Genomic DNA, 21,132 nt, shown 5'->3' on the forward strand with positions numbered 1-21,132 from the left:
ATATTAAACCAAGAGTGATTTAAAATGGGTAAGTTTCAGATAGAAAATAAAACAGACAATGAGTGGATAAAACAGTTAATACACCAATTAGTTTACACTAGGCTATTTATGAGGTCTTAGCCAGGACATACTTAATGTAAACATGTGTAGCTTACCTTTGATTATTTGGGAGGCTTTCGTTTTCCCCATGGAAAATTTCTTTGCGATGGAAGAGTCTGGGAACATTCCAGCCACGCACTTGTTGAAATCATCAAAGAAAGAGAGGCTAATGTTTTTCTTAGCTATTAGCATCGCCATCTTCACCTCAGACCTAATCAGTGTTGCCAGATACTGCTGACGTTTTCCAGCCCAAAATATGTTCAAAACCCGCCAAAATGCACTTGAAACCGCCCAACTTGGGCGGGAAACCGCCCAATCTGGCAACACTGGACCTAATCACTTGTTCAGCCTCGCCTCCGGACGGAGTTATGTAATTACTGATGCCTGAGAGGGCGGGGACGTGAATTCATGGCCCGACTTCCTGCTGTAAACTCCTGTCAGAGGCGCGTCATGAATTCTGGACCTACCGACTTTTTTATATTGTGAAAATACGGGACTTTTATATAATGTCAAAATACAGGATATTTTTGGGAAAATAAAAAAACGGGAAGACAGCGGGAAATAAGTCAAAATAAGGGAGTTCCTGGGAAAAACGGGAGGGTTGACAGGTATGCTCATCGCCATTTCCGCTATACTAAAACATAGAACTGACTCCAACTCCAATCCTCCATTTTGAGCTAATTTATTGCCATGCCATGTAGATGTGTTGCTGGTGGGTGCAGCAACACGACAGAAGGTGGATTTATGCTGCATTCATGGCCCAAGAATGTTCAAACTGCAAAGATTTGGTCGCGTTTTGCGAGAAGTTCACGCGCACATTGGGCGCCTATGAAGTGGGCTCTCCTCTGCTCTGCACATTTTACCAAAGACTTGTACGAAACCTCTGATCTGTTGAGAAGCGTTGGCTATAAGCCCGAATTGAAAGAGGATGCAGTACCAACAACTAAAGGAAAATAAAACTATAAAAATGGAAAGTAAGTTCAGTTGCAACAGTTCTCCTGGAGTGTGAGCCGAGGGTTGTTGCTAAAACCCGGGACGGAACGGGACATCGCTTGGGCAGTGACCTCCCCGCGGTTGTTGCTAAAACCAGTGACGTCCAGTCCCAGGTCTTAGTAATTGTCTGAGCCAAGCAGTAATGGTGGAGTCCTCAGTATGAAGAAAACGGAGAATGAGTGGCGCAGCCGTCTGATTTCTCCGCTGGATATGCTTGCCTCAGCAGCAATATCTCGCCCTTACATGGAAGAAGCGAATGAACGGAGAACTGAACGAACAACTTAAAGTCAGATTGTTTCAAAACAATAGGCCACAAGATCAGCCTTCAAGAAGCGAGAACACAGATGGGTAAGAAGCGACTCTCATTTGGATACAAAACAACAAAAACAACAACACTCGTTGTTTACCTGCATTTAGATTAATACATGTAACTTGTATTGTGTGTTTAAGTTGCTGGTATAAGATTATTTAATTTGCTTCAGAATGTGATTGTCTCAGTTCATCTGATTATTTAATGAGCCTTTTACGTTATATCAGTGAAAATGCATGCATGTACATATATGTTGCATAAGTTATAACACCGATCCTGTTTTAATGAGAGTCAACCCACAATCAATGAAGTCAAATCAGTCTTAGTTTAACAAGTCGGTAACGGTATTTCTTACTTTCACCATAAATTTTTATTTATATGACTTTGGTCTATAGCTGTCAAAGGCCTCGGCCTTAAAACCGGTTACCGCTGTGACGTCATGCATTCAGGGCTGGCTGGCTCAGCGGGGCAACTCGAATGCCAATTTTGCAGTCAATTTTAAATCTCAAAAATATATATTTTTATTCCCATTTATGCAGCATACAAGAGTCAAGGATGGAGATACTATCCACTCAGAAATTTATTTTAAAATAAAGTTTCTGCATATCTCCTTTAAAATTAGGGCACGAGTCAGACTCGAGTTCAAGTTCTGGACTCAAGTACTACAAGCTTGCCTCATGGCCATCATTCAAAAATGGCACTATCAGAAATAGGGGTACAGTATGAGTTCATTTCTGTCCCCCAAGGTACAATCTACAATAATGTACCCCCTAGGGCTCATTATTGGCTTCAAGGTAGATATGTGTAACTTTTTGGGGTTAAAAAGGTATATACATGTTCCCAATCAGTATATAAATGGTACAAATAAGTACATTAGAGGGTACTGCCCCACTGACAAGCCGTTGTAGCCTTAAAGGTACAGTGATATACTTTTTTTTTCTGAGTGTGTGGATCTGAGTTGAGAAACAGACAGGTGACAAATTAAAGGAAATATGGTCATTCTGTTATTCCATGATTGCATTTATTTATTCATTTTGCTCGCATGGTTTGAGTATACTTGAACCCTTGGAGTGAAAACTCACAGCAAATAAATGCAACGCTCTTCTGACTGAGCTCATTTATCCAAAGATGAAACATTTCTCATAGCAGTGGTCTTATCCAGGATGACTCTGCCCCCATCCACAGGACACGATGGTTCACTGAATGGTTTGATGAGAATGAAAATGATGTAAAACATATGCTATGGCCTTCACACTCAACAGATCCTAACCTAGTTGAACACCCGTGGAAGATTTTGGAGTGGTAAACAGTGTTCTACCATTATCAAAACACCAAACCGTGAACCAAATCTTTCATAAGAATGGTGTTCGTTGCTCCATTAGAGTTCAATGTCTAGAATTGCTGCTAAAGTGCAGTGAAGCTGATCAGGTAGCTTATGGTGGTCCAACACATTTAACGTTGACATTTTAAGCCATTTTATGTTGGGTTTTCCTTTAATTTGTCATCCATCTGTAGATATCTAATGTGTGAGGGCATGCATTACTTCTATTATATGTTAGCTGCATCAGTTTTGTTGCTCCAGTACAAAACTACAGAAGATATATAGATATTAAATAGTCTATTGAAAATTGTGTGCTTGATTTTTCTCTGAGCCATTCCTTTATATAAGCTAAAAATAAATTAGGGGAAAAAAAAAAGACTTGTGCAGGAACAATGTGGCTGTGTTTTTTCTGTATGGAGAATAATGTGCCAAGAACCTCTTCTCATCACTGGTAAGTACAAAAAATGTGATCCAGATGTAGGACTTTGTCTGGTTCTGATTAAGCAAATCCCCGTTGGGGTTTAAACAAGATCAAATGCTAGCAAACTGTATATATTTCTTACAATGAAGAGACATGAGGGGATGGATATAGCCCAATTTATGGTGCAACAATGATTATAGATGTATGATATACAGTGATGGGTTTCGCAACGCACCGCGTGAGTTGATTCATTTTTCAGACTTCAGATTTCACTTATGTGTACTGTGTATGGATTAAAATGGAAAATATCTCCAAAAATTTAGGGTCAGTTCAAGTTCAAAAATGTAGCAAGCAAACTGAAAGTCAGGACATTCAACCCACATTCCTTTATAGCCACGTGGGAATGTGATATGTTCATTCTGCAAGCAGCGGCTGATCAGTCTTTTAAAAATAAAAAGTGTCATCTGATATCATCCATGTCCTGGAGCTTGAATAGTTTTCATATCAGCTGGATATCAGAGCCATTACGACAGTGTCAGAACCAAAAGGAAGGATGTGTACAGGGCAATATTGTTTAACCTCCTCAATATAGCAGGTCTTCTCTCCTGCTAGTAAAAATATAAGCTCACATACAGTATCTTCTATCACCTGTAAGGCCTTTTAATGTAATTTAGTGTACACAGTGTACTTCAGTGGCATAGCCAGGAATTAATTCCAGGGAAGCCTGAGGAAATATGCTAAATGAAATCCCTGTAGGATTAAATTAATAAGTGTGGCATGCTCATGCATTTTAGGCGATGCCACCCATCCAATCTTGTCCTATTAATATAATATTCATATATGTAGGCAGGGGAAATGAAATAGGTTTATGACCGTTCTACTGAAAATGATTAAAATAACATGCACATAATAGGATTTTATAAAATGACATCTCTGATCTAGGCTGCTTTATTTTCTCCTCCTGAAGTAAACCTCGGGTACTTTATCGCTTTGTCACCTATGCTAAGAGTGTAACTAGCTGGTTAATCCTGTTTCTCCTAATAAAATGTGATTTAGCTGTCTAAGGGAAGTGTTTAGGCAGTGAACACCAAGAAAAAGTCCAAGTAGCACCACTGCCTTCATAGCAGTAATGTTGCTTGACTTCCAATGAGGACTGAAGACAGTTACATTATTTGAAAGCATATATTGAGCTTATCGCAGCATGAAGTGTCAAAACCATCACGCTTGGGTGGTTATACAGAATCAGGAGGGGTCCAGAGCACAATGTGCTGAGGCATTTCACTCGTGTATTATACACACACACACACACACACACACACACACTCACCAGCCACTTTATTAGGTATACCCGCTGTTTTATGCAGTTATCTAATCAGCTAATCCCTTGACAGCAGCACAATGCATAAAATCATGCAGATACAAATCAAGCTTCAGTTAATGTTCAATTCAAACACCAGAATGGGAAAAATTATGATCTCTGTGACTTTCACTGTGGCATGGGCATTGGTGCCAGATGGACTGATTGAGTATTTCAGAAATGGCTGATCTCCTGGGGTTTTCACACACAAGAGTCACACAGAATGGTGCGGAAAATAAAAAAAACATTGAGTGAGCGACAGTTCTGTGGGTGGAAACGCCTTGTTGACAAGAGAGGTCAGAGAAAAATGGCCAGATTGGTTCGAGCTGCCAGGAAGGGTATAGTAACTCATATAATCACTCTTTACAACCGTGGTGAGCAGAAAAGCATTTCAGCATGCAACAGCAGAAGACCACATTGGGTTCCACTCCTGCAGCCAAGAACAGGAATCTTAGAATCAAGAACAAGTTCCTTTTAAAGTGACCGGTTTGTGTGTGTGTGTGTGTGTGTGTGTGTGTGTGTGTGTGTGTGTGTGTGTGTGTCGCGCCATGGGATTTTTGTACCAGATGCTCTGTTTACAGAATGTGTAGAAATGGTGTTGAAAAGTGTATGATATTTTGGACTGTTTTTGCTGGCTGATCCTGTAGGGGCGCTATTGAGGCGATTATTCGTTGATAGTTACTGGATCAGCCAGTGAAAACAGTGCAAAATATCATGCACTTTTCAAAGCCATTTCTACACATTCTGGAAACAGAGCATCTGGTACAAAAATCCTGTGGTGCAACACACACACACACACACACACACACACACAAACCATCTTTATTATTCTGTCAGTCAGAGGTAATGGAGCTCAGGATTAAACTCTGATGCAACTTCACAATAACCCTGCAACTTCTACAGCACCAAGTTAGGTTTTCATTCCTCAGACCCAGCAGAGGTTTCCATTTAAATCTTGACACATAGTGCATAAATATTTCTGAGATATGACAAAAGCACTCCAGTCTCTTTCTTGTTTAAGTTGGAAGTGCATCTACAAACTGCCCACACAATCCCAGAACCTGTTGAGACAACTAACAGAATACAAAACAAGAATTAAACAAGCTTACCTTCACAGGCTACATTAAATACAGCAAATAATAAGCATTAAAATATCTCAGAGGTCATACAGTATAAAAAATATGGTGGTTATTGAGCCAAAGACTGAGAAACCCATATTTAGCAACTGAGTCATGTGCAGGTGGACTGAAGGCCTGCAAAGGTCACCATTGCCTCATATTGTATTCATATTCCCCTGGGTTTAGTCAACAAAATCCGGAAAAGGTATCATGCCCAAGTATGACCTTGGCCGCATTTCATTGTTTAACACATCAGCATAGTCTGGTAATTCAGAATCAGAATCAGTAAAGCAAAAACTGCAGAACATCACTATTTTGGGGCTATTATTTTGACTCATAAAATATTATGAGTGTATCCTGGTACTGGAAAACAACTTCAATTAACTGCCACACACAGGCGATAAATTACATTTCCAGCTTCAGTGCTTGTTAGGCTACATTGTTAACTATGAAAACAAATAAAACAGTGCACCATATTACACGATTAAATTACATACCGTTACATAAAATGCACTCATGTGGACAACCTGTTCAGCTGAAATTGTTGATTCTGGAAATGAGAGTACGCAGCATGGAAGCTTATATCTGTCAACAGACCTCTCCTTATAGCTCATGGCCAAATGCACTCAGACAGAGCTGGTCACAATGGAATTTTCTATTCAACAGTGCAAAGATGCTAGATAGATAGATAGATAGATAGATAGATAGATAGATAGATAGATAGATAGATAGATAGATAGATAGATAGATAGCATGGGCGATTGCTCTAAGACAACGAGGGAGGCTCAGCCTCCTCTAAAAATTCTGGATCTGAAATAGCAATGTTATAAGTTATAACATTGCTATTTCAGATCCAGAATCATAGAAATATATGTGCTCAACCCAACTACAGTGCAAAATCATTCAGTTATAACTTTCCCCAGTTCGCCTAATGTGCGCGTGAGTTTTTCCCCCTCGTGACAGTGTGATGCAGCCCAGCCTCAGTGGACTTCAATGGCATTTGGGAGCTACAGTATGCGCTTTCAATATCAAAATGCAAGACAATTATTGGACAAATACTGCGAAAACGCCCGCCCACCGGACTCCCAGCCTCAGTGGACTTCAATGGCATTTGGGAGCTATGCGCTTTTCAATATCAAAATGCAAGACGATTATTGGACAAATACTGCGAAAACGCCCGCCCACCGGACTCCGAGCCTCACAGTGGGAGGGACATGGCAAAGCTTTCCGCGAGGAGACTGGTGATTGGTAAAAGCGGACGGATATTTTCTTTGATTGACAGCTCATTTCAACTATAGACAGGCAGCGGTGAATTTCAGTTCAGTCCCATGCGGATTCGCGAGTGCTGTGGTGTATTGTAAGAGATCAGCTTACATTTCGATTTCATTCATTACATACGGTTTCTACCAGCTTTTTTAGTTTGTATATATTTTCATTGTAAATAAAGTGTAAATATAGTGTTGTCAAGTTTGCTATCTTAGTTCCAGAAATTTCGTTTATTTGAGTGACTGAACTTGAACTTGAGGGGGCTAGTCAGCTAGCAAGAAAGCTGCGCACGGATGCCAAGCATTGCTGATTTAATTTTGGCGAAGCCATTTGCCAGTCTTCCTTTCGAGGAAAAAATTTAAATTAAAGAGCAGGGTAGACCAACGCCTCAAATTGACTTGGTGAAAAAGGTAGGGAATAATACTCGTTCCTTTCAGCTCTCCTGGTACGAGAAAGTGAATTGGCTAACAGCAAGTGACCCACATCAACAACAGTAAATAGGCTACTTTAGTAATATGTCATGGATGGACCAAAAATATAGAATCTATTTGAAATGTTTATGCTGAGTATATTATATTGGAATATATATTTTTCTGGATATGAATTAAACACAGCTACAATTTGGAAAACATTTTTAAACAAAAACACAGCCGAGAACATTTCACACTACAGACCTGGATTAAAAGTGAAGGGTTATCAAAATTGTCAATAAAACATTTCTCAGTCAAAATAAGTAAAATATAGGGAAAGTGTCATTGAATGAAATGTGTGGCACCCAGCTCTATGTTTGGCTCCCCAAGGTCAGTGCTTGTGCCTATTCCAGAACACTCTGCTGTTACTGCTGAGGTTCCTGACAAAGAGCTACTTTCAATAATGATCAATTTTTAAACAACTTGCCACAATTTTAAAATATAAAATGTTAAAACATACCCCCCAACACCACCATCATGTATATTGGACAGTAGGCTAATGGGCCAAAAGAACCTGTTATTTCACAGTTTGTGACCCTGCCAACAATCAGCCAGATCAGAGGCAAGAGTATGGGCAAAATTGATGTTTTTTCTTTTTTCTTTTAAAATCTGGAAATATCGTAACCGACCAGCCTCCCCTGTTTGAAAGACTACCAGCCGTCACAGATAGATAGATAGATAGATAGATAGATAGATAGATGGATGGATGGATGGATGGACGTATGCACTTTATTGCTCCCCAAGAGGAAATTTGGAGGAGATTAACTGGACAACAAAAACAGCAGATTTTGTTTTACTAATGGGCGGGATTGTTCAGGATGAATATAATTCTATGATTTGCCTTGCACTATTGTCAGCACTGTTGTTACTGAAAATTGACACTCTGACTAATCAGAATTGAGAATTCAGCAGTGAATATTAAATAATCATGGAAGAAATTATTGAGTAAAATATAATATCTGAGCAGCAGGATATTCGATTATATTATCTGTAATTACACTGAGATTGTTATTATGTTTGTAAGTACAGTTGAGCTCTGTTACAGAAGGTAGCCTTAAGCCAGACATTAAACTTAATACAATGTGCCAGGAAGCTGTAGGAGTTGCTATCTATCTGAGTAATACTATTAGGCAGGGTTAGTCACACTTGACAGTATTACTGTCATTGCATACCACAGCATCCCTCCAATCTATGATTTTATCTGGACAAAAGCTGTTTACATGACATGTGGAAGGATGATTGTGCTCTGAAGGCGCTTTCCAGTCTATGATAAGAGAACATCATGATTAGATGTTTGTAATTTTGCACTACCGAGCTCTAGGTGTGTTGGAGGGGATAGGGGGTGGTTGGGGCGGATAGCTGTTGCGGTATTCTGTGATTACTCTGTCTTCGTAATCACTGTTCCTGATCACTGTAGCGCAGACTGCCGTGTACAGGTTATAGCTCATCCACATCAGGTTATAGCATGATCCACGGTCAAGTCCAGGTCTTTCCAACGTGGCCTGTGACCAGCTGCATTGTATCTGTGTGGAGAAGTCATACAGTATCGCCATGGCAACGGTCCAGAGTGTAACAGATGGTCGGAGCGTGCTCAGTAGAGACTAAATAGGGATTGATGAGACCCAGAGGGCGAAAAGTGGGTCAGGATTATCCTCTGTACAGTCAGATGATGTTGGACACCAGAAATAAACACATGCAAGTTCTCTGTGAGGCAAGGATGTGCAGGATGTGCATTTGAATATATTTGGAGGATTATTTGCCAGGCTTTCATATAACTGTGAAAAGGTTTTTTTTCCCCCTCTCTGACATTAAGCCTTGAGTCTGTTGCATAATTCATAAAAAATAATCAGAATCAGTTCACAGGTATTATAACAATTTCCAAGGGGCTTATGTTGAAATATATCTTTATCTGTCTACACAAATAGTGCAAAAACACATAACCTAATGCTTCAGTTCAAATACTACAAATTTATGTCTTATTCAGTTTTTAGAAATGCAGAATGTCTAGTTATACTCTTCTAAGGTGTTGAATTTCCAGTCTTATTTTAGTGTCAATAATATACCTGTATAAATAAGTAATAATTAAATATTAACAAAACGTGTCATTAATTAGGAAAATCCTTTCTGCAGGTTTTTGTAATGTAAAAAATTAATGTGCTCCGAATGAACCAATCACATTCAAACGCATGTATTTATCATACACATGTCATCAGTGAAGTGATTCTGGTTAACACCAAGTAGAGATCAGCTGTTTCTGTAGGATTTTCTTGGTTTAATGTGGCTGCTGAAGCTACGGTCTGCACAAAGCATGGACAGGATCTCATTGTCAAAAGGTATTGATCAGGAAAGTGGTATAAAGCAGTTTCCAAAACATTCAATGCACCATGGAAAAGAGTTCAGGTCATCATCATCAACAAGTGGTGAAAATGGGCCACCACAATGACATTAACAAGAACAGGATGTGGGAATGGCATAAATAGACACTTAGATAATTAAGTGTTAAAAACATCCATCCATCCAACCGCTTATCCTGTGCAAGGTCGTGGGCAAGCTGGAGCCTATCCCAGCTGACTACAGGCGAGAGGCGGGGTACACCCTGGACAAGTTGCCAGATCATCGCAGGGCTGACACATACATCCTATGGCTACATCCACACGACAACGGCAACGAGATGTTATTAAAAAAAATATCGCGTCCACATGGGCAACGGATCAGTAAAATATCAGGTACATATGGCGACGCAACGCTTGCTGAAAACGATGCAATACACATGCCACACCTCTAGGTTCGCTGTAAGATGGTCCCATCGGAGACACCAGGACAATAGAAGAAGTAAGGACACATGCGCATAAACTATTATGCGCGAGACTTCATATTAGCCACAAAGTCAGGAAAATCTGTTCGTAAAGTAACGTTATAATGACCAAATACAATCAAAAGTATTTTTCCAGTCTCACCTGTGAAAGGTAATCCCATGTGATCTCGTTTGGATGGTAAACCTGTTGGTACAGTTAAATGCAGCACATGAATGAGGCATCTTTATTCTCCGCTTTGACCCATCCAATATGGCGGCGAGGATGACGTATGATTCTACGCGGAAGGCAGCATCTTTAATGGTCCGGAATAAATTGAATGCTACACGTTGATGGATTAATTTGTTCTTCTACGCCCTTTTTGAGGAATGTATTGTAGGACTTAAACCAACATCTGAAGAGGTGAGATCACTCCTTTTTTTCCCTATTTTTGCTGGCGGGATTGACTCTGCCCTAAGGGCAGAGTCTCTCTCTCTCTCACTTTGCACCATTACACAATAAATATTCACAGTGAAAATATTTTGTAAGCGCGTTTCATGAACCAAGTTATAGGATTTGTTGACAACTCGCATCGAGTTCGTTATAATTCTACCCGGCGTGAAGCACTGACAGTCATGTGGTTGTGACGTCATTGTAAACAAATCCGTTCTACTCATCCAGACGACTTCGCAACGGCGCCGTTGCCAGATCTTTCCACTCTGGAACCCGTTCTCAAAAGATTTCGTTTTGGGGCACCCAAAATGCCGGTGCCATGTGGACGCCAGGCCGAAACGATAAACAATTTTATCAGATTCACCTGAATCCGTTGCCGTGTGGACAGGGCATAGAGACACACAACCATTCACACTCACATTCACACCTACAGTCGATTTAGAGCCACCAATTAGCCTAATCTGCATGCCTTTGGACTGTGGGAGAAACCGGAGCACCCAGAGGAAACCCACGCAGACACGGGGAGAACATGCAAACTCCATACAGAAAGGCCCCCATCGGCCACTGGGCTCAAACCTACCGTATAACCTTCTTGCTGCGAGGCGACAGTGCTAACCACTACACCACCATGCCGCCCTGTGTTAAAAACATGATAATATGAAATGTACCACATTGATACTGTGTGTTTGTCCTGGACTAGTGATAAACAAACTTGCTGTTTGGTTTGTCTAATTCTATCCATCCAGCCCACTGAGGTGATATCTCTACATCACAGTGATATGCTGACTGACATAATGCAGATCTTTCATGTCAACACATATTGTCTTCAAGTTATAGTCTGTAATTTTGCCCTGTCTTACTGTCGCTGTTTTAAAGCTGAAAACTCAAACAAGTCAAGCCTCTTTCTTTAGCATTCCTGTGAAAGCCACACCCCTGAAAACACACTCACACCTAATGTTAGAGGCAGAGGTTTCTGAATTGACAGACGGCATGATTGACATGCAAATAAAGACGCCTCCTTGTCTTGGTGGGTTATAGCGTTTCTCCACTAAAGAGTGAAGGTCGTCACGGCTCAAATGCAGGCTTATCCTGGCATATGTCAATTTCCCATCACATAACTCAGGGCATCCCATCATATAATTCAGGGCATTAAGAAGTTTTTGAGGTTACTGAATGGTGAGGTTACCGGACATCTTCCATTACACATTAATACACTGCATTTCTCTCTCAAGCCAACAAGCATGAGACACAGCGAGTTTGTTTTAATGGAAGTGTGCACGCAAATACAAGCGTTACATGACCTTTCATGACAAAGCTCAGAAAACGTAAAGTTACAGCTTTATGTCTGACTATTACAAAGCACTGACACTGGAGACTCCTTCTATATAAAACGCAACCAGACAAACAATTATACTTTTGTTAAATAGCAATACATATATTAATCTGTTTATTATTAGGCTTAAATAATAATAATAATAATAATAATAATAATAATAATATTATTATTATTATTATTATTATCAAGTCCCTGTGAATTAGCTGTTACTAGTGTTGTAGTGCTTGAGATTGGTCTTAGTCTCAAGACCACTTTTTGAAGGTCTTGGGCTCGTCTCGGAATCAATCAACTACATTTTTACTTGGTCTTGTCTCGATCTCAGACATAAAGGACTCGGGATTTTATTTCAAGACTGGTCAAGACCACAACTGCAGGGATTTCACTAAATTACCTATGTACTATCTGATTTATTCATTAACATCATTACTGTGATTGTATGTAAAATGTCCTGCCTCAAATTTCCTCATGACTCACTGCTAATTTTAAACTTTTGTTACTGTTAAAGGCCGTCATCCCTCCCTACCCCCCTTCACACACGCTGGTCTGGTCCCGGTCTTGACCCTTCAAAGTCTTGGTCTTGCCTCTGTCTCAATACAGACTCTGGTCTCGGTCATGACTTCATCTCAATTTAGATGGCCTTGACTACAACACTAGCTGTTACTACAGAAACAATAATGTATTAGAACAAGCGCATTAATATAAAGCAGTGATTTGGAAATTCAACAGGGCTCTGCTGTAATAAAAGTTAGTTTGTAATTATGTCAGGAATATGTAAATCAAGTACTAATAATCCAAAGGACTTGCATAATTTGCAATGCCATTTAATTTCAAGTTGTTTATATAGCATTGCCGTTGTAATTAACCCGTTTTGTGGAAATCCAGATGTTGACTCCTGTGCTAGGGAAGCCATGGCCTGATGGTTAGAGAACCAGCTTTGGGACCAAAAGGTCACCGGTTTGATTCCCTGGACCAGCAGGAATGGCTGAAGTGCCTTTGAGCAAAGCACCTAACCCACAGGCTGCTCTGGCTATGTTATATGTTGCTCTGGATAAGAGCATCTGCTAAATGTATTTAATGTAATGCTAAAAATGACACAAAAAATAACCTAAGGACTTTTGGAGAAACCTGAGAGTTAAAAAGTGCAACCCCTCCTCTTCTGGTTGCCAGTTTTAGATATACTGTAATACCATTCCAGGGTTTCATATCAATAAATCCTGACATCATCTAGCTATATCATTCTGCATCCCTAAGATTAATGTTTCTTTTTTTTTATAATTTCCTGAGACATTCCCTTAGGAATTATGGCATGTTTATTTTAAGTCTCATTAGTATGATTCGGAGAAGACGGAATGTAATCTTATGGGACTTGGGAGGAGCAGAGGCCTATAAACTGCAGCATGAATCGATGAGAGAAGTGAAACAAACACATCATAATTTAATCTAAGACAAAGCGAGGAAAGAATGAGCTGATTATCTTAGTAAGGGGAGGTTGGGTTTTACTTTTTTGATTAATTTGCTTCTTCTGAACTTTTATAATGTTATCATTAGAATTGAGAAAGCAGCTTATGTGTGAATGATTAATTCATTGAGGATTTCATTACCAAAATAAATTAAGTTTTATAAGCCAAGACAAACCTTGTCAGAAATATGAGTCACCTGCAAACCTGCTATAAGTAATTACATTTTCACACTTGGGGCTCATTCACCAGCCTAAGCATTTACATGCATAATATATTTGCTTTGAGAATTCATTACCCTTCAATGAGGATTTCTGGCTTAAAAACACAGCACTCTTGAGGAGAACAATACTTGCCAGGTACCTAACATAAAAACACTCAACTCTGTCAAGCGAACGAACATAAAACTGTATTATGCTAATTAGACGTACATTAGTAAAGCTAACATTAGCCTTGTGCTTTTAGTTATAGCTGATGCATTGTGATGTGTTGTGTTGGAACTCATATTGGAGAAATGAGTTCCACAAGAGTAATGCATTAAAGGATATGCTCTAATGTGATATATTGGGAGAAACACAATGGTTGTGTGACATAGAAGGGGCATATAAATCATTGAAATGCAGCCTACATATACACCGATCAATCATAACATAATGGCCACTGACAGGTGACGTGAATAACATTGATTATCTCATTACAGTGGCACCTGTTAAGGGGTGGGATAAATTAGGCAGCAAGAGAACAGTCAGTTCTTGAAGTTGATGTGTTGGAAGCAGGAAAAATGGGCAAGCGTAAGGATCTGAGCAAATTTGACAAGGGCAAAATAGTGATGGCTAGATGACTGGGTCTGAGCATCGCCAAAATGGCACACCTTGCAGGATGTTCCCGGTATGCAGTGGTTAGTACCTACCAAAAGTGGTCCAAAGAAGGACAACTGATGAACCAGCGACAGGATCATGGGTGTCAAAGGCTCATTGATTCGCATGGAGCACGAAGGCGAGCCCATATGGTCCAATCACACAGAAGAGCTACTTTAGCACTTCTTTTTCTTCCATCTTGTCTCACTTATGTGTGTGGGGTTGCTGCCATGTCCTTGGCACGTCATAGTTTTACGCTGGATGCATTTCCTGCCACAACCCTCCCATTTCCGGGCTTGGGACCAACCATTCACATACACATTCATACCTATGGACAATTTAGAGTAGCCAGTTAACCTAACTGCATATCTTTGGACAGCGGGGAAAACCAGAGCACTTGGAGGAAACCCATGCAGACACGGTAAGAACATGCAAACTCCACACAGAAAGGCCCCTGCCGGCCACTGGGCTTGAACCCAGAACTTTCTTGCTGTGAGGAAACAGTGCTAACCACTGTACCACCATACCACCCAGAAGAGCTACTGGAGCATAAATTGCTGAAAAAGTTAATGCTGGCTAAAACAGAAAGGTGTCAACATTAACTTTTTCAACAGTTTGTGCTACAGTAGCTCTTCTGGGGGATTGGACCATATAGGCTAGCCTTTGTGCCCCATGCAAATCAGTGAGCTTTCGACACCCATGACCTTGTCGCCGGTTCACCGGTTGTCCTTGCTTGGACCACTTTTGGTAGGTACTAACCACTGCATACCAGGAACACCCTACAAGATGTGCCATTTTGGAGATGTTCAGACCCGGTCATCTAGCCATCACAATTTTGCCCTTGTCAAAGTCACTCAGATCTTTACACTTGCCCATTTTTCCTGCTTCCAACACATCAACTTCAAGAACTGTCTGTTCTCTTGCTACCTGATAAGTGTATAGTATCATATAAAAAAGTGATGATGATGATGATAGCTACAAAATGAATCTGATACAGGCCTCAATCATATAAAATACATTGTGCACATGACACTGTGATAGCTGATTACTTCAGTATTGAATGACTGAAAATATAAAAAGGTTCTAACTAGAAGGAATAAAACTTCATGGGGACATGCTGTTATAGGAAAATAATCAACAATATAGTGATGTGGCCTGATGACAAGAGAAGTTAATCTTACTACGCTGAAGTTGTTTATTTTTAAATTATATAAGTGTTTTATTCCTCGTGTACCACATCAGTTGAATAAAGATTGCAATTTTTCATTTATTAATGACTGGCATCATACTTTTATCACGTCTGCACCTGCTTGCACTCAAGACTCCATTTCCCAGAATTCACAGCAGCCTTCAAATATGGCCACCACAGACTACAACAACCATCCTGCACCTCATCGCTCACAGCCTTCAGAGTTCTAATCACACACACCTTAACTTAATCACTTCTCAGTCACACAGCCATAGTATAAAAGGACGTTCAGCGAACCTTGTGTCTGACTTGACTAAGCTGTTGATCATGGCATTGTTTATCTGGTTTGACTTTGTTTGTGGTTTTAATTCTGCGCCTTTGCCTCTGATACTCTGTTTGTGCCTCGCCTGATCCTTGCCTGCTTTTTGATTCTGCGTTTTGCCTCATGATTTGGATTCGCTTGCCTGAATAAACTCTCTTTCACCTTTGATGTCCATCTGTCGCCTGCATTCCTGACAACTTTTTTTATCCGTTTATATTTGCATTTAATCTCATGGAAGTTCCTGTTGTCACTTATGTTAGTGACTATAAATAGCATTTCCCTCACCAACAAAAACTCTTTTTAATACATTAAGACAAACTGTTACAAAGTTCTAACACTCTAGAATCCTTCCTTAAATGTTAAATAAACAGCAGCTTCTGGGAAAGATTCATAATAAACGTGCGTTTTGCTGTTTTTGTTCTTAAAATCTGTTTATCACTGGACTTAGATTATGTTGCGTATTTTCCATATAAGTCTCCGTGAATGAGCTGTTACCATTCATCCATTATCTGTAGGCGTTTATCCTGTTCTACAGGGTCGCAGGCAAGCTGGAGCCTATCCCAGCTGACTATGGGCAAGAGGCGGGGCACACCCTGGGCAAGTCACCAGGTCATCACAGGGCTGACACATAGACACACACAAACAACCATTCACACTCACTTTCATACCTACGGTCAAGTTAGAGCTACCAGTTAACCTAACCTGCATGTCTTTGGACTGTGGAGGAAACCGGAGCACCCGGAGGAAACCCATGCAGACACCGGGAGAACATACAAACTCCAAACAGAAAGGCCCTCATCGGCCGCTGGGCTCGAACCCAGGACCTTCTTGCTGTGAGGTGACAGTGCTAACCACTACGCCACTGTGCCACCCAGCTGTTACCATAGAAATGGTATACTATTAGAATGAGGGCAATAATAGGTTATAAACCTGTAATTTGTAGCTGGAACTACTGTCAGAGCTGCTGTTATATCCATCCATCATCTGCAGCCACTTATCCTGTTCTACAGGGTCGCAGGCAAGCTGGAGCCTATCCCAGCTGACTATGGGTGAGAGGCAGGGTACACCGTGGACAAGTCGCCAGGTCATCGCAGGGCTGACACATAGACACAAACAATCATTCACACTCACGGTCAATTTAGAGCCACCAATTAGCCTAACCTGCATGTCTTTGGACTGTCAGGGAAACCAGAGCACCCAGAGGAAACCCACGCAGACACGGGGAGAACATACAAACTCCACACAAAAAGGCCCTCATCGGCTGCTGGGCTCGAACCCGGACCTTCTTGCTGTGAGGTGACAGTGCTAACCACTACACCGCCAAGCTGTTACCATAGAAATGGTAAAGTATTAGAATGAGGGCAATAATAGGTTATAAACCTGTGATTTGTAGCTGGAACTACTATCAGAGCAAATTAACCAACACTTGCTTCAGTTCAAATGTAATAAATCTTCTTTCATTTTCTGTTTTTTTTTCTCCTTTTTGTACATTTTGAGCGCGCGCGCGAGAGAAAGAACAAAACAGCTGGAACTTATAGACATCTGCAGCAGCAGCAGCAGCAGCATCCTTTTCTTGTCTTCTTTATGCAGCTTGCAACTATACAACCAACCATTCATTAAGCAGCATGATGCTGTGCTTTTCCAGGCACTGAGTCTAGTTTGCCTTCTGGCTTCACTGATTGTTCAGTGTGCATTAAAACCCAGCCTAAAAGCACTCCGGTCACAACCTAGTAACCTTCGTCGGAACAGAAAATAAACCACCAGTCTTACCTGATATTGCAAGGACGGCGATCAGAGGGAACTGGAAAGCCAAAATGAACATAATCTGTCTTTATGAGCAGGTTATGATGTGAGAAACAGTCCACAGTCCCATTTATCGGGGCGAGTGCGATCAATTGCGCGATCGGAAAAACGAAAAGTGCGCTTGCTGTTCGGTTCAGTCAGTGGTGCTCTCTCTCTCTCTCTCTCTCTCTCTGTTCAGCTGTGCTGTGCGTGGGCAGCTCCAAGCACAAGACACTGAGATTAATGAGCTACAGGTCACAATAACAGCACAAGAGCTAGTGATCTCTGATGGTATCCGCTGACTCGGTTCCTCATGCTGTCTTTATCTGCTTTATGCCCGTGCGGTCGCATCCCACTGTTCTTCCCCTCATTGTATTTAACCAGATGAGTGGATACTCATTCATACACATAGCCTCGCCTACTTTTGCTGAGTCTGTGTGCATGAATCTACAGCCCGACAGCCCTCTTAGACCTTCGACCTTGTTTATCTGGCTTTAATTGGAATGTTTTGCCTTTTATGCTGTCATAGTTAGTTCGAGTCCCTTGTGCTCAGTGTAAAATGTATAGGGTTGTTTTACAATCAGGGTACGCAAACTAAGAATCACATTTAACACTTATTATCTTCAATATCAAAAGGCTTGACTAAATAAACTTGGTTGCTTATTGTAGCCCTGTGATAGCTCTATTAAATTTGGTGATAACATATTTAGCAAAATTACTCGTGTCATTTAGAAAAAGTGCTTTTTTGACCAAAAGGGATGCAGTTAAATCATTCTTTATACCATAAAACTTGGTTCCATATCATTGGAAACATCTCATCTCATTATCTGTAGCCGCTTTATCCTGTTCTACAGGGTCGCAGGCAAGCTGGAGCCTATCCCAGCTGACTACGGGCGAAAGGCGGGGTACACCCTGGACAAGTCGCCAGGTCATCACAGGGCTGACACATAGACACAGACGGTCAATTTAGAGTCACCAGTTAACCTAACCTGCATGTCTTTGGACTGTGGGGGAAACCGGAGCACCCGGAGGAAACCCATGCGGACACGGGGAGAACATGCAAACTCTACACAGAAAGGCCCTCGCCAGCCATGGGGCTCGAACCCAGACCTTCTTGTTGTGAGGCGACAGCGCTAACCACTACACCACTGTGCCGCCCATTGGAAACATAGTTAAGTTTTAATCTTGAATGCCAGTAAGTTTTCAGACTATTTTGATCAAATTAGTATGTAATTGTGTCAAAAAAATGTCCTCTCCGAGACAGCTAATTTTTCAATATAAAATAACATATCTAAAATGATTATTTTCATCCTAAAATGTGGTCAAGATATTGGGACATAAATATTATAGACAACTAACACAAAGCTTACAGCCTTGTATTTAAAAGCACTATGGAAGTAGTGGATTCTGAATTGTCCAAAAAAAAAAAAGTCCTCTCCGAGAATCATTTCATTTGTTTCTCCCATCTTATAGCAGATTACACAAAACTACCATACACACATGTCAAAAAATTACCTGAAATCTGTTCTTTAACTTGTCCTTCACTTAAAAACTGGTACAAGAACCAGTTTGAATCAATTTGAATTTTGGACCCCTGTGACACAAACTGTGTACCCTGATTGTAAAACAACCCTATACTGTTCCTACTTATTCAGGTGACATTGGGCATACCTAACAACCTGTGTTTTCTCTCTCCCGCCCTAAATCTGTCCCTCTGAGTTACATGTCAATCCTGAGATCGAGATGCTGACCTCTTCTGCTCCTCGGACCTGCCTGATCCATCCTGACGCCCTACGTCTAGTTGGAGTCTCATCACATCGCTCCTGTAGAGGACGGCCCCTGAAAGTCACGCTTGGAAGATGCTCTGGACTCTTACAGTAATGCTTTTATGGCTGAGGACTACAGTTGACTTGCTAACTTTAGGACTGCAGTTGTCATGAACAGTTTTGCACTCAAGTTTCCATCAATGAAGAGTTTATAACATCAACGAAACTGACTTCATGTTAAAACTGTTAATGTTATAGTCATGCTGTCTGTTGTTGCACAAATGAGGATGGGTTCCCTTTTGAGTCTCGAGGTTTCTTCCTCATGTCGTCTGAGGGAGTTTTTCCTTGCCACCGTCGCCACAGGCTTGCTCACTGGGGATAGATTAGGGATAAAATTAGCTCATGTTTTAAGTCGTTCAAGTTCTGTAAAGCTGCTTTGCGACAATGTTTATTGTTAAAAGCGCTATACAAATAAACTTGACTTTTCAGTATGAAGTTTCCCAGGATGCGTAAAGATGCACAACAAAGGGATGGAGTTAAAGAGTGCACGAGGATGCGATGATGGTTTAGAGCAGGGGTTCTCAACCTTTTCTGCTTCGAACCCCACCCATTCATACTTGTAACAAGTCAGGGCCCATTAAAAAAGATCACCAATTATTTTGTCTCATGTATTCTATTAGAATCTAATAATCTATTGTAAATGGGATGCAACATCACTCCCTGTTACAGACCCAGGAATTAAATAAATGCAATAAAAACACTTTTTTTTTTAAATTGTAGGTATTGTATTTAAAACTGTATGGATGGATGTGCCAGAAGCCAAACCATGCATTCAGGGCATTCTCAATCAAAATGATCCAAAAGTGGAGTTTGGTCCATTAACGCAATAACTTGTTGCCATATTTAGAAGAAGAAACCTTGATTTGTCACATGCACACTTCAAGCACAGTGAAATTCATCCTCTGCATTTAACCCATCTGAAGCAGTGAACACACACACACACCCAGAGCAGTGAGCAGCCACACTACAGTGCCTGGGGAGCAGTCAGGGGTTAGGTGCCATACCTTGCTCAAGGACACTTCAGCCCAAGGCTGCCCCACATTAACCTAACTGCATGTCTTTGGACTGTGGGGGAAACCAGAGCACCTGGAGGAAACCCATGCAGACACGGGGAGGACATGCAAAGTCCACACAGAAAGGCCCTCGCCGGCCACTGGGTTTGAACCCGGAACCTTCTTGCTGTGAGGCAACAGTGCTAACCACTACACCACCGTGTTTGTGCTCAGCAAACAAGCAAATTATTAAAACCAATAAGTTCATTCGAAAGAAGTGGGTATAGAAACCACTCAGCGGGATTAGATCCTTACACGCTAACAAAGAAGGATTTTTACTATGAGTTGGAAAATTATCCATCTGTTGATTTCACTGACATCTCAAACTACCTGGTGCTGCAGACATCGTTCTACATGGACACACAGATGAAAACCTGGAAAAGCATGGACGCGTACAACTTTTTATATGTGGCTGGGTTAAAGATCTGCAGCTCAGGATACTACAAGATAAATCCTGTATTGTTTTTTCCCGGGTAAGTAGGAATTTTTGGACTTTTTGTACGTGTCTTTGTGATGGTTGGTAGGACATTACAAGTTTTAGTATCAGGTGTAAACAAACCACAGCTGCTTGATTCTCAATCCTCCCTGCTCTCCTCTTCCAGGTAAATCTTTCACAAAGATCCACAGTAACACCTGTAAAGACCTGGGTATTACACATATTATATATGCATTAGTTTACAATATGGCAACCATGATCAAAGAGTAAACAAA

At 40.9% G+C, this 21,132-nt stretch overlaps 1 protein-coding gene across 4 annotated transcripts in view; it reads right to left on the reverse strand.

Annotated features, from left to right (window-relative positions):
* The window catches only part of nectin1a (nectin cell adhesion molecule 1a), a 99,008-nt gene extending 81,068 nt beyond the window's left edge, over window positions 1–17,940 (reverse strand). For all 4 annotated transcript variants that reach the window (XM_060936103.1, XM_060936101.1, XM_060936102.1 and 1 more), the window contains exon 1: window positions 17,532–17,940. In XM_060936103.1, coding sequence (XP_060792086.1) covers window positions 17,532–17,583 — 52 coding nt within the window. In that variant the 5' untranslated portion in view covers window positions 17,584–17,940. The remainder of the gene's footprint in view (window positions 1–17,531) is intronic.
* Between the last annotated feature and the right edge of the window lie 3,192 nt (window positions 17,941–21,132).

The sequence above is a fragment of the Neoarius graeffei genome, chromosome 12 (genome assembly GCF_027579695.1).
Source record: "Neoarius graeffei isolate fNeoGra1 chromosome 12, fNeoGra1.pri, whole genome shotgun sequence".
NCBI classification, from domain to species: Eukaryota; Metazoa; Chordata; class Actinopteri; order Siluriformes; family Ariidae; genus Neoarius; species Neoarius graeffei.